This window comes from Vitis riparia, chromosome 16 (assembly GCF_004353265.1).
Source record: "Vitis riparia cultivar Riparia Gloire de Montpellier isolate 1030 chromosome 16, EGFV_Vit.rip_1.0, whole genome shotgun sequence".
In the NCBI taxonomy this organism is placed as follows: domain Eukaryota; kingdom Viridiplantae; phylum Streptophyta; class Magnoliopsida; order Vitales; family Vitaceae; genus Vitis; species Vitis riparia.
The window spans coordinates 19,164,741-19,178,934 of NC_048446.1; the positions used below are offsets into that span (position 1 = coordinate 19,164,741).

Genomic DNA, 14,194 nt, shown 5'->3' on the forward strand with positions numbered 1-14,194 from the left:
AGGACGAATCAATAGATTTTTCCCGATCTTTTTCTTTTTGCTCTTTTCGTAGGATAAATATGAAGGAAAAAAAAGCCCTCGCTACTTTTCCTTCCATTAAATTCGACTGTGACGACAAATTGATAAAATCATGGAGTTTGTCCCTTTGTTTTTGTTCACTCTACTAGCCTAAAAAAATTGGGCAGGTCCTCGGAAAATTTACAAAGTCAAAGCCCCGTCTAAAGTCTAATTTAGGGCTTATAAAAAACGTTTTTAATTTTATAAATATTTTAAAAATTAAAAAATTTTAAATATTAAAAAAAATTAAAAACGTTTCGTATAATCATTATCAAACGAAATATAAAAGTGGAATTAATATACGATTGATTTTATTTATATTTTAGTTATAATTTTGACTTTGGGAAGTATTTGTCTTTAGTAAAAGTAAGAATACCTATTTTTAAGCATATAAATGAACACATAAATCAGGTTGAGAAGTGTGGGACCCAAATTTAATGGTCCAAATAAGCATCTTTAAAAGTTATGCATGATCATCACCCTCATTGTTAGTTCGATACAAGTTGTCCAATTGAAGTAAGACATTAAAGCTTACTTTTAATGTTTTTGATAATATTTTATATTTAAATTCAAATTTTTATTAACTTTATATGACTTCTTGTGAAGTTATAATAAGTTCTAACTTTTAAGTCGTAATATTAAGTTATTTTAGTACTGTGTATATTATGGTGTTGTTTAAAATGATCATTGAAAATCCGATTTTAGAAATCTAACCCTTCATCATTTTTTGGTTATATTTTGACGAAAATCCCTTTATTTTTTTATTTTTTTGTTAAAAAAATTATTATTTTTAAAACTTATATGTCAATACTTGAAATAAGTAAGGGCAATTATGTCAAAAATGGGTTACTCTTCAAACAAAAATATAGAAAATGTTAAATTCACAAATATGAGAATTATTTTCTACCATTTTAACTAATTAATTCTTAGTTTTATGTCCTAAAATTAAATAAAATTTAATATAACTCATTAAGTTATTCTAGTATGGAGCATACCCTGGTGATGTTTATTTTTATGTCTTAAAACTAAATAGATTTTAATTTGACTTAAGTCTAAATAAAAGTTACTTTCATTAAGTATTTATTGTATTTATTTCTATTAACATTTGAATGTTATTTAGAGTTAAAATATTTGTTTTTATTATTTTCTTTTGTTTTAAATAAATATTTTTTATTTTTTCAAAAATAATTATTTGTTTCTTCTTATTCTACATAATTGAGATAAAGTCAATAATTATTAAAAAATAATAATAATCTAATATTGAGAGCTTATTATATTGTATCATATAACCACCCACATAAGGTGAATAGGTAATCTTTTTAATTTTATCCCAAAATCAAATTTTTTATTTTTTATTTTTATTTTTTTTACCTAAAATACCATCCACAAAGTCTCCTAAAAAATTGCAAATGGAAAATCACAAGTTAGAGATCACATAGTTATAATCCATTAATTATAAAGAATTAGATGTACAAATTTACATTATTGTTACTACTTTCTAAGACTTACACTTGAACTCATGTCCGCAATGCAATATATTCATGTTCTTTAGTGAACCCCCTCAATACTTTAAGGGGATACGCTCCTCTATAATGAATCTAAAAATAGACATAAATTGATTCGAGAGTTTAAATACAAGAGTAATGACTTTTAGCCTTAATATGTGTCAAAAAGAAAAAGAAAAATGTAAGACATATAAATACAAGTGAAACCCTAAAATTGAAAACCTTGCAAACTATCAAAACTAGGCAATTTAAGGCTTGAATGCTTAAGCTCTCGACATTAATATAAATACTATTTTTAAATTAAAAATGCTCAATTTTCAATTCCTTAATGTCCACCTTATGTCTTTTTAAAAGTCATTACCCTTTTTGTAACTTATGATGCTTACCTATGCTAACCGAGGTTGATTCTACTACAACTTTTTGAGTTTGGTAAAAGTTGTATAAGTCATAGGAAGATATACAGTCTTGAACCAGGATAAATGGAAAATTTATTATTAACTTAATCTAGCTAAACTAATGAGAGCTTATAATCTTGTATCATCAAACTACCTAGAGAGGTGAATAAGTAGTCTCTTTAAGTTTAGCCCAAAAATCAATTTTTTATTTTTATTTTTTTCAAGCTCTTTGATTAGGATATAATTATTGAATAATAAAAAATAAAAATAAAAACATTCAATTGCACAAAGGAACGCGCAATTTACATGAAAAATCACCCATAAGTTTTAAAATTTAATATATTGCAATTCTTTCTTTCTTGGCATTTGATTGAATTGAATTTCATAACAAATCAATATAAAACATTGTTTCAATAATTGAACACACCACCTTTATTTTCTTCGCATTTGCACATTGTGTATAAGATATTTGTACTAATTATATTATGCTGATCGTGTAAGGCCAACCTAATGAGAATACATTCCAATCATTTCATTTCTGCCATTTGGTTGGGTTTCATGATAGACCAATCAAAAATATTTTTGGCACAATTGAACACATGCTCCCTTCATTGTCTTCACATTTGTGCAAAGCATTTGTATAGATTATATAAGGCTATTGTGTTGATGGTACAAGGCATCCTGATGTGAATATATTCCAGTCCAGTCCTTTCCCTTTCAACATTTGATTGGATTTCATAATAGACCAATAAAAAAATTGTTGCCATAATTGAATACATATCCCTATTTTTCACATTTACATGTTATTCACAAGGTATTTGTATTGATTGTACAATGTCAATGTGTTAATGGTACAAGGTTTATATAGGCTTTTGTTTGTATAATTGAACAAATGTCACTTTTATTTTCTTTCTATGTACATATTATGTATAAGATATTTATACTAATTATACAAAATAATGGATCCGACAGTATAAGACTTATATAAGATATCTTATTGTAAATATCCTCGTGAAACTTTTTCTTCTTTGTGAAACCCCTTTTCCCATGTAAAGTTATTTTTGCCCACCCGAATAAGTCCTCTTATTGAAAGAAGTCACCCTTATTTATAAGTAAGATTAGGGAATTAAATTTTAGAATTCTCTAAAATTTAGTTGTTTGATTCAAAGAATTTGGTTTTTTGATTTTAATAACTTGTCTTCTTCATTAAGGAAATTTGTTAGTAAGAGTATTTATTTATTCTTTATCCTCTTTTAACTTCATTTCCTTTAGAAATTTGTCGACAAGAGATAATATTTTATTTTATTTTGTTTTGTTTTGTTTTTTTAATTCTCTTTAATAGAAAATGAGAGATTTGATTTTATTTGTAAGACGAAATTTTATAGTCTTCCAAATTTTATCATGTAGCATTTTTTTAATACATGTAATGTGTTAGATCTAGGACTTCTCACTTATTGATCCTAAATTTTGTCGAATTTGGGAGTCATGTTTTTTGGAAGATCAATTTTCACTTATCAATGCTAAATTTTGTCAAATTGGGGAGTCATATTTTTTAGAAGATCAATTTAGTGATAACTTATTTCACTAAAAAATTTGATCTCCACGGTAAAAAATTAATATTTTTTACCCAAATTTATTTATTATTTTTTTTTTTAGATAAATCAAATAAGAAAACTCAAAAGTCCTTTTAAGTTTTCATTATAATTTTTTTTAAAAAAATGTTATTATAAAAACTTTGTTAAACCTAATTAAAACTTTTACATTTATATGTTGATTTTTAATAATTTGCTTTTAAGGTATTAAGTCCTATTTGGGAGAATATTTTAAGTAATTAAATAACATACAAATGTTAGATCCAATTTTAAAGGGTGTTTGTGGAATTTTCAAATATGACCCATATTAATATTTAAAGACCTTTTTGGAAATGTTTTTCCTAAATATAAAATATAAATTTCTAAAAAATAAAAATAAAAATCAGAATTTATCCTTTTTTTTATTAAAAATATATTTAAAAAAATTTTGAAATAAAGTTCATAAAAGATAAATTCGATTTATTAAACAAAATATTGAAATTAAAAGTCATCTTACGTAGACCTGAAACTTTTTTCATTAACAATATAAAATCACCCCATAAAAAAAATTAAAAAAAAATTAAAAAAATTAAAAAAATTAAAAATTAAAAATTAAAAATTAAAAATTAAAAAAACAAAAAAAAAAAAAACCATAAAAAATCCTATGGGTAAAACCATTTCCACAATGATAAAATCACCCCTAGTGTCATTAATCGTCCGAACGGCAACAGCCTAAGAAGAGAAGAGGGATTCCGCAGAGGAGCCGCACAAGAAAGCAGCGACGATGTTTCTCCGGCGAATTGCGCGGCCGCTGATGGCGAAGGTGAAGGAGACGACTGGGATCGTAGGACTGGACGTGGTCCCCAATGCCCGTGAGGTCCTTATATCCCTCTATACCAAAACCCTAAACGAGATCCAGACCGTTCCCGAAGATGAGGGCTATCGTAAGGCTGTTGAGAGCTTCACGAGCCACCGCCTCAAGGTTTGCCAGGAGGAGGAGGACTGGGAGCAGATCGAGAAGCGGTTGGGGTGTGGGCAAGTGGAGGAGCTCATCGAGGAAGCGCAGGACGAGCTCAAGCTCCTCTCCATGTTGAACGGTGAGTACAATTATGTGAAATGTTTGATTTTTTATTTCGTTTTGGTTTGTATTGTTGGTATTGTTTGTCTGTTTGGTTGCTGGGAAATTGGAGGAAATGAAGAAAAAGGAGTCCTGACTGTTGTGTTGATGATGAGAAATGATACTTGTGTGAGATTAGGGTTTGGTGGTTCTTTTATGTTTTGTGGAAAATAACGAAAAGGCAAGAGGTTAGATGTTAGTTCCTTACGTTTTCCTGCATTTTCTTGGCAACCAAATTGAGCGTTAATATTTTTGGGGTTCCCCTTTTTTTCCATTGGATTTGAATTATGTCTGTTTGGTTGATCAGAAAATGGGGGATAATAGACAAGTAGGACTTTAAATGGTATTTGCTTTGCTGAGAAGTACGAGAGACAAGTAATAGAAAATGTAGCTTGAATTTTTTGTTTGCTTGAAAGACCCTACAAAACAAAAGTCTCAACTTAATTCTTCCTAATACAACTTTTTGGTTTGTTCAGGGTAACTTCAATTTTTCTGACCAATTAAGAATCAACATTTCATTTTCTTTTGATTCTCTTTTTCAGTGACTGAATCTGATGTACTCAAAGGATAGGACTAGAACCAGATGAAAAAGTAGCCATCTTGAAATAGAAATGTTCTTTGGCCCATTTGGTTGTTGAGGAGATTGTAGGAAAAGGAATGAAACTAAACCGTTGAACTGCAGAGTTTTATATTACTTAGTAACAATGTTATGGAGGGCTTTAATGATTGGGAAATGGAAGAGGTGGAGGGCTTGCTCCGAAAAATACACCCTTTGGTTTTGCATAGTGATGTGGAGGATGTTTTAAGCTGGAAGATTAGTAAGAATGGCTCCTTCTCTGTTAGATCTCTCTACCGATCCCTCACACTTACCTCTAGTGAACCTTTTCCTTGGAGCATTATTTGGAGATCTTGGGCTCCCATGAGAGTTAGTTTTTTTTCTTGGGAAGCGTCTTGGAACAGATTTTTGACCACTGGTCAGCTTAAAAGAAGGGGCTGGATTCTACCAAATAGATGTTACTTGTGTAAAATGGAAGAGGAAACTAGTGACCACTTGCTCCTTTTCTGTAAGAAGGCTACAATGTTATGGAGCTTGCTTTTCTCCCTTTTTGATGTGCAGTGGGTCTTGCACTCCTCAATCAAAAGGAATTTGATAGCTTGGCATGGTGCTTCTGTGAGTAAGAGAAAGGAAAAAGCTTGGAGGGTTGCTCCCCTTTGTTTAATGGACATTATGGAAGGAAAGAAATGAAAGAGTGTTCAATGACAATGAACGTACCGACCAAGCTCTAAAACTCTCCTTTTTGTACACTTTTGTGAATTGGGGTAGGGTATATTTAGAGATTCATTCTTTGTCCTTGTTTGACTTTATAGAATGGCTTTTGTCTAGATAGAAGAAAGGTTTTTCTTTTTAGCCTAGCTCCTTGGGCGTTGCTTGTATACTTCGTGTGTACTCTTTTTGCCTATACTAGGTTTTTCTAATACATTCTCTTATTTGCCTATAAAAAAAAAACAATGGAAACCAAAATCTTCTACAATGCTGTTAACCCTAGCCCACTTCAACTATTTGACTTAGTTGACTCTAGTCATTTAATCTCTATGAAGCATTAATGAAAAGGGAAGATATAAAATTTCAAATTTTATTTTTCAGTTTTTGTTGCCTTTTATTTTACTTGAAAGTTAGAAATCCTTGCATGAGTACTTCGTGACAGGAGATGTTATGCCAGTGGCTAGCGGCTACTTAAGGGCCGGTGAGGCTACTTGTTTCTTTTGTTTTTGGGTGTGGCTGCGTTGTATACTCCCTGTATGCTTTGTGGCTTTTTGCCCTTTAATACAATTTGTGCTCACTTATCAAAAAACAAAACATGTATCATGTGGCATATGTTCTTCACTGCTTCATCTTTTGGAGTATTAGGTTGTATACATTTTTAGAGGTTTAGAGACTATGTTTATATTCATGATTATTAGAGCTTAATTGATCTTATCATCTTGTAAAAAAGTAGAGCCTAATTCGTGTGACTTTCCTCGTGTTAAGATTGATAATTACATTTTCAAGGCTTCCAAGATTCCTGGCAATGCTGAGTCATGTTCTCATTTTGGATAATTCTATAGCTCTGGTGTTTAGTTTTTTTAACTAATCTCAAATCAATTTCTTCTCCCATGCTATTCTCAGTGAAATTCATGAAATGTGGATAGTCTTTAATCTGATGAACATACTATGGAATAGCTTGTTCCGAGCATAAAGATTTACCACCACTCATGACGCTTGTTGTAAAGTGGATTATCCGATTGCTCTGCCATATAATAGTCTGACCCAAGGGGTGATCCAGAGTTAATGCAACTTATGTAAATTCTGAGTCATGCATGGATGCTAGTTTGTTAACATTGATTATTTTGGGAGTTTTGGCATTGAAAAGGTTTGTTCCTATGGTAAAATATGAATTTGTTCAAAAACGGTGATACCAAGGAGTAGCAGCAACACAAGCATTTAAATCCTTGGGTGCATAAATGGTCTAAAATCCATAAACAGGGTTGAATAAAATAGGTGAACTTACATTACATTTACTTCATCTCACATGATGGCCCACTGCTTGCTAGTGCCCTCGATCAGCTGTCTGTTACCATTCTATCTTTAAAAATCTTCCACCTCTCCTCTCTTTTTTCATACTTTTTCTAAGGTAATATTGTTTCTTTGAATAAGGAAGCCATGTCCATCCTTGTCTTATACTGGCTCTTGCAATGTATGTAGGTATAGGTATTGAGAAGTGATGTATATTTGTTGGATAGAGCAGTGCGAATTATTTCCTTCTGATTATATTATATTTGTTGGATAATAATTTCAGAAAGTTTTTATTTTAGGCACTGTGAATGTATGAAATTACAATTTTACTTTTGAGATCAAATGTAAAGGGGTTTGAACTTGTGGAAAAAAGTTTATTGAGATGGTAACAATAAATGAACAACTCCTGTTCTGCAAGCATATGAACCTCTGTAACATATGGAAGCCTAGGCAATTGTTTTTTGCCTGAATAACCTTGGCCAAATGTAGTTCTAGGGATCTAAATGTTTGCTCTACTCCCTGGACTAGTTTATCTCATTATTCCGTTGGTCCAATGGAGTGAATCCTCCAAACTAATTCTAGGTGAAGCTCAGCTCTAGTGTTGGAACCATATGGCTTGTTTTTGTCTTAAAAGAACACCAAACATTAAAAGTGATCAGATTTGTTAATAATGTCTTTTTTATATTGGAATGCAGAGTGGGATCCATGGGGTGTTCCCGATGACTATGAATGCGAGGTTATTGAGAACGATGCTCCAATTCCAAAGCATGTGCCTCAGCATCGACCAGGTCCTCTCCCAGAGGAGTTCTACAATACGCTGGAGGCTGTTACTTCTCACCCAGAGAAGGATACGCCTGCAGGCACCTCTAGTGAGTCACAGCCAAAGGAATAAAAGTATGTTGCTGGGCTTGTTTTTGATTTGCATCAAGAAACATCATATTTAAAAGATGAATTAATGTCCATTTTTCTGTATCCTCTTGTTGATGTTTGCTATCTCGCTGTATGTTTGTCGCTGGATTCTACAGTGTACAACTTATGGCACACAAGCTTGAACCATTCAGTTAATAATCTCTAGTTGAGCTGGCTTTATTCAAGAATTCTCCTCTCATTCTTTTTTTCCTTCATTATTCCTTGTGAAATTTTCTGTTGTCATATGATCCAGTTCCATTGCTCTCTATGGCTAATAAAGAGATCATTCATCAGGAGAGAAAGTGTAGTTTCATTTGTAGAATATCTTTCTACAAGAGATGAATCTTGATAAAGTTGGTTTTAAGGTTGTCAATATAAAGTTGGTTTTACCTCTGTCCAAACCAAAGATTAAAAAAAACATTTTTTATAATTCTATGGACAATCTCTTTTATAATTTTATAAAGGGTTTATAATTTGAGGCAAAATATTGTTCCTTAATAGTGTTCTTTAACAAGTTTGGGAGGCAAAGTGAGGTAAAGTGTTGGGTTTTAAATGTGGAGATGCATCAAAGATTGAATAATAAAGTGTATTTAACCCTTATAAGAACACATTTTAATTATTTTCAGTTATTCTTACTTATTTTCTAGGGTTTGTATTGAAAGAATAATCCTACAAATATAAAAAATAAAATATTATGGATAAAAATTATTTTAAAAAAATATTTGGAAATATAGAACAGAGGTCGAGAATGAAACATTCCATTTCCCAAACAAACCTTTACTACCTATTTGGAAAGACATTCCCAAACATATCCTGATTTTCCCTGGTTGAAAAACTACCAATAGCCTCTACATGAGCACTCACCTTTCTTGAAGGAATGGAAGCGGTTCCCATCCCTCACAATGATCTCTCTATCAACCAACCTAGTCACGTTCATTATAAAGTCATGACAATCTCTGCAAATGCGAATGTTCTTAATAATGCGTATTGGAGCTTTTGGTGGTGTACTGATAAGGCCAAATGCAACAGCCAATTTCTCACTGTGATGGGCCAAAGCTCTATTTTCTTGATACCAAATTCCCTGATTCCTAAACTGAGCTATCAGTGATTCAATCTTTTCATGAATCTTACCTATCTGTGGATGTGATGTATCTCCTGCTGTGAAGAGATGAACCATGTTCCTCTCCTCCATCCAGCTCTGACCAGGATTCTTCCTCACGCCTCTCTCCCTCATCATCCTCCGAGTTTTCTCCCCTAGCTCGGACCGGCCAGAATCATCATACAGGTTAGCAAGCAGTACATAGAATGCTGGATCAGAAGGGTCAAGCTCGAGGCCTTGTCTTGCCATATGTTCCCCAAGAGGTATGTTCCCATGTAGTTTGCAGGCACCCAATAGTGTTTTGTAGATTAATGCATCTGGTTTGAAAGGCATGGTTTCTATTACATTCATGGCCTCCTCTAGCCGGCCTGCTCGACCAAGGAGATCAACTAAACAAACATAGTGATCTGGTTGTGGTCTGATACCATGTTTTTCTCTCATAGATTGGAAATAGTCCAACCCCATATCAACCAAGCCACCATGACTGCAAGCGTAAAGTACTAACAAGCATGTAATCTGATCTGGTTCAACTCCAGCTAACCTCATATCTTCAAAGGCAGATAAGGCAGACGAGACATGCCCATTTGATGCCAATCCAAATATTAACCCATTCCATGATACAGCATCCGGCTCAGTAATTTCCAGAAAAGCTCTATGTGCATCATGTATGCATCCACATTTCCCATACAAGTCAACCAGGCCATTTGAGACTGAAATCCAGTTGCCTAAGCCAGACTTCACAGAGTAACAGTGAAGCTGCTTCCCAGTTTCCATTGTAGGTATACCTGCTGCTGCGGATAAGAAGCTTGCGAGGCTGAATCCATCCATTCTAAGATCATCCTTGTTCATGTGAGTGATGATGTTTAATGCCATTTCATGATTACCTGTCTGATTTATTCTTGTGGCTAAGCTTGTGTATGTGATGACATCTCTATGCTTCATCGTACTGGTCACATGCCATGCATCATCCACCATCCCCAATCCAGCATAAGCATCTACAAGAGCATTGCCAACGACTACATCATTATCCGCATTGTTTTTAATTATATACCCGTGAAGCTTCCTTGTTTGAGTTAGAGACTTTATTGTTCCACAAACTCCAAGGATGGTAGAGAGCGTAAAGGAATTTGGTCGCACCCCTACACCTTGCATTGCTCCAAACGCCTTAATCGATTCATGCTCAAGTCCATGTTCAGAAAAACCAGCAATCAGAGAGGTCCAAGAGATGACATTGGGTGATGCTATCCCTCTAAATGCCCTCACAGCATCTTCTATCATGTTGGAACATTTCATATACATGTCGACAAGTGAATTTCCAACAGAAACATCATTCTCCAATCCAGCCATGATAACCCTTGAGTGAATCTGTTTACCCAAGTCCAGTGCCAGGATTGATGAACAAGCATTTAGGATACCAGAATAGGTAAAATTATTCGGTACAACTCCAGAGGTCTCCATCTCATGAAATGCAGTGATAGCCTCCCTGAACTTCAAGCTTTGAGTGAAACCAGAGATGATGGCAGTCCACAAAAATACATCATATTCTAGCGTCAGTTTTGAAACCTTGACAGCATCCTCTATGCTCTGGCATTTACAGTACATATCTACAAGGGCTGTCTTCAAAACCAAATTCAGTTCAATCCGCCACATCATCAAATGGGCATGCACTAATTTCCCATATTTCAAACCAAGAAAACTGGATGCAGCCAAAAGCTTCACAAAGGTAAACTCATTTGGAGCAACCCCAGTTTGGATCATTCGGTGATAAAGTTGTAAAGCTTGACTCCAACTCCCTGCTTCAACAAAGGAAGACACCATCATAGTCCAAGAAACAATATCCCCATTGTTCATATACTCAAATACTCTGTATGCTTCTTGAGTACACCCACATTTGGAGTAAAAATCAATCAAAGCACTGCCTAAAACCGGATTTGAATCAAACCCAGACTTTGTCACAAGCGCCTGAAGTCGAGTCCCATGATTGAATTCCCTCAAAGCAGAACACGACCGCAATGCAGTCGAGAGCGTAAACTCATTTGGGTATTCCCCAGAAATCAACATTGAGTCAAACAGTTCAAGAGCCTCTTCATGGTTTCCAATTTTCCCATAAGCGGACATGAGCATTGTCCAAGACGCAACATCTCTACAAGGCATTTCATCGAACAATTGGCGTGCTTCCGCCACTCCAAAACACTTTCCATATAGAGACAACAGATTGTTACTAAGAAACATGTCTTCCTGAAAACCCATTTTGATAATGGCACTGTGAATGCAAATCCCATCTCGTACGGACCTTGAGTTGCAGAATGAGACAATGTCTTTGAGGAGTGAGTACTCAATGTTGCTGGGTATCTTGGATACAGTTGTTCTCCATATCATATCTCTCTGCGTGGTCACCGTCTCCGATCAGTTACTCTCCGCCGGAGGTAGCAGGAAGACGGCTGGTGACGAGCAAGAGTACGGAGTTTCTGTTTTCAAAAATTGAGAAAAATGAAAACGGTACAGAAAAGGCGTTGGCGAGGATGCCTTCTAGAAACGGAGAAAACACACAAACGGAGAATGTTTTAAGGAAAATGCAGAATAAAGATGATAATATTAGAATTTTTTTAAAAAAAAATATTTACTTACTAGCACAAATCTAATAATAATAGGTTGAATTAATAAAATAAATGTGATTTTAATTTTTAGATTTTATTCAATAATTTTATTTATATTTTTCAATTTATATAATTTTTAGATTACTTAACATTTTGATCTGAATCTCATAATAATTCTTGTTGACAATTATGTATGATATTATTTATATATGAAAAATATTTTTCTTCTTTATAGTCTTTTTCTACCAAATGTGGGGAATTGTATTGTATTGTATTCCCATTCATAGTGTGTATATTGTGAAGAAAATTATTTGGCTTTTCTCTTTGTTTTTTTCAATCTAAATTATGGTGGTTTGACCAAGTCATTATTATCGGATTTAAATGTCAATATCATAGAATGCATTAATAGCTTTCTATTAGAATGATAGAATCCAATTCTGCTAGATACTAAATATAAGTAACCGTAGCCTATAAAGCAAAGGATAATTGAAATAAGGGAAACAAATGATTCTAAGAATGATTATTTATCTTCCTAGTCTTCGATACAAGAAATAAATTTTCCAAGATACTATCAGAAAATGAAATTCATAACTTCCGCAACTCCCCCATGAAAGAGGTTCTCGACCTGAATTAACATTTTACAAAACTTAACTATTTAAAATAACTTTAAATTATGATTGAATTATTAATTTAAAATTATTAATTAATTTATATTTTAAATATTAAAATCATTTAGTAAAACACACTCAATATTTTTTTTAAAAAATTATTAAATTGACTTGTATACCCTCGTTGACATGAAGGAAAAAATCATTAACCAATTACCTTCATTGAATAAGGGATGGTACTCATTGAATCAATAATGATCAGTGAAATTTATAGAAGGAACCCAACAAAGATTTTGTAATAAGGTTGTCCCCTCTCTTTTTAAAATTTCAATTTTTCTTAAAGGCATGTTTGGTTTCTAAAAAAATTATGAAAAATATAAAAAATCAAGTATAATTTAAATTAGATGTGAACTTATATATTTTAAAATTGTTTAATCTTTATATATAAAAATTAAAACAAGCCAAATGAGTTTAAAATAACATATAAAATAATTTATTAATTTTAATTTTTTTTATTTTCTTTCATTTTTTATTTTTTCCGAATTTTCATCTTTATTTTGTTTTCCCTCGTATTTTGCCTCAAATTTTACAGGAACTAAATATAACCTAAAATTCTTTAATCAATTTTTTTTCCTCCTAAGTTGGTAAAAATATTTCTAAAAATATATCTTTTTATTTTGGATGTTTTTTAAAAGACATTATTATTATCATCCAATTGCTATTCGTAACACGTTTTTATTAATTTACAATTTTTCTTGAAAACATCACCAAGTTGTATTTATAAAAAAACCAAAATTATAATATAATTTTAATCTACTTAGCTGTGATTTGTCATTATCCTTCTTTTTATAATCTCAAGGTCTGACAAAAAAGAAAAAAAAAAAGAAAAAAAGAAAAAAAAAAAAAAGAGCCTTAACCTTTATGATGGATCCATTATCATCTTAATTCCAAATAAAGAATCTTTGTCCTAGCTGGACACTAAATTTTAATTATTTTAGATTAAATTAGGGATCCCAAAGTTCTATGCATACAGCTATGAAACTTAAATTATAATATTTTCCATACGAAAGCTTCTTCCATCCAATTTCCCTTAAGAATAATTGAAAAATTCTTAAACCCTAACACACGAATGAAATATTCCAATTTAAAAAGATCAAAAGTGCATATACTTGAGTAAAAAAAAAAAAAAAAAAGGACAAAAAGGCAAATTTTGAAATTGCCTTACCATTTCATCCCTATTTAAAGTTTTGATTAAATTTTGTCGAAGTTAATTTGTTAATAAATATAGTTTTAGAATCTGTTTAACGAAATTCTTTAAAAGACTTTTAACTTAAAAAAATAAATACTTTTAAAAATCAAAAAAATTTCTCACATGATTTTTAAAAGCACTTTTACAGAAAATACTATTAATAAAAACATTTCCAAAAACATTTTTTTTTAAAAAAACTTTTGTCTTGTATACAAGTACCCATATCCAAGTGTCTAAATTTTATTATATATTTTTAATTATCTAAATTGTATCTTCCATCCATATTGATTTGACACTTTAAAATTTTCCTATTATAATGGAAAAACCTTTTATGATCAAATTTTTCGGGTGTTGATTGTCCTGTAATAATTAGGCTCGAATAAATTCAAAGTATATACTATTCAAATCCAAAACTATGTGTTATTTACTAGGACCATATTGTCTAGGGTTTACTTTGACTAATTGGACTACCGGGTAAATGTCTTTTTTAAATATTAATTAACATTTTTATAGTTATTGATTAGGATTTTAAT

General features: G+C 31.9%; 2 protein-coding genes across 2 annotated transcripts; one reads left to right on the top strand and one right to left on the bottom strand.

The window, feature by feature from the left end:
- Positions 1-4,239: 4,239 nt before the first annotated feature.
- Positions 4,240-8,296, top strand: LOC117932935 (probable NADH dehydrogenase [ubiquinone] 1 alpha subcomplex subunit 5, mitochondrial). Its single transcript, XM_034854259.1, has 2 exons — positions 4,240-4,625; positions 7,895-8,296. Exons 1-2 carry the CDS (start codon positions 4,313-4,315, stop codon positions 8,089-8,091), a joined length of 510 nt encoding a protein of 169 aa, XP_034710150.1. The 5' UTR covers positions 4,240-4,312; the 3' UTR covers positions 8,092-8,296.
- Positions 8,297-8,848: 552 nt separating this feature from the next.
- Positions 8,849-11,714, bottom strand: LOC117933471 (pentatricopeptide repeat-containing protein At5g52850, chloroplastic). Its single transcript, XM_034854845.1, has one exon. It carries the CDS (start codon positions 11,584-11,586, stop codon positions 8,944-8,946), a length of 2,643 nt encoding a protein of 880 aa, XP_034710736.1. The 5' UTR covers positions 11,587-11,714; the 3' UTR covers positions 8,849-8,943.
- Between the last annotated feature and the right edge of the window lie 2,480 nt (positions 11,715-14,194).

Coding starts and splice junctions, on each gene's coding strand:
- LOC117932935 (XM_034854259.1), top strand. CDS start 4,313: ATGTTTCTCCGGCGAATTGCGCGGCCGCTGATGGCGAAGGTGAAGGAG. Junction 4,626..7,894: donor GCTCCTCTCCATGTTGAACG/GTGAGTACAATT, acceptor ATTGGAATGCAG/AGTGGGATCCATGGGGTGTT.
- LOC117933471 (XM_034854845.1), bottom strand. CDS start 11,586: ATGATATGGAGAACAACTGTATCCAAGATACCCAGCAACATTGAGTAC.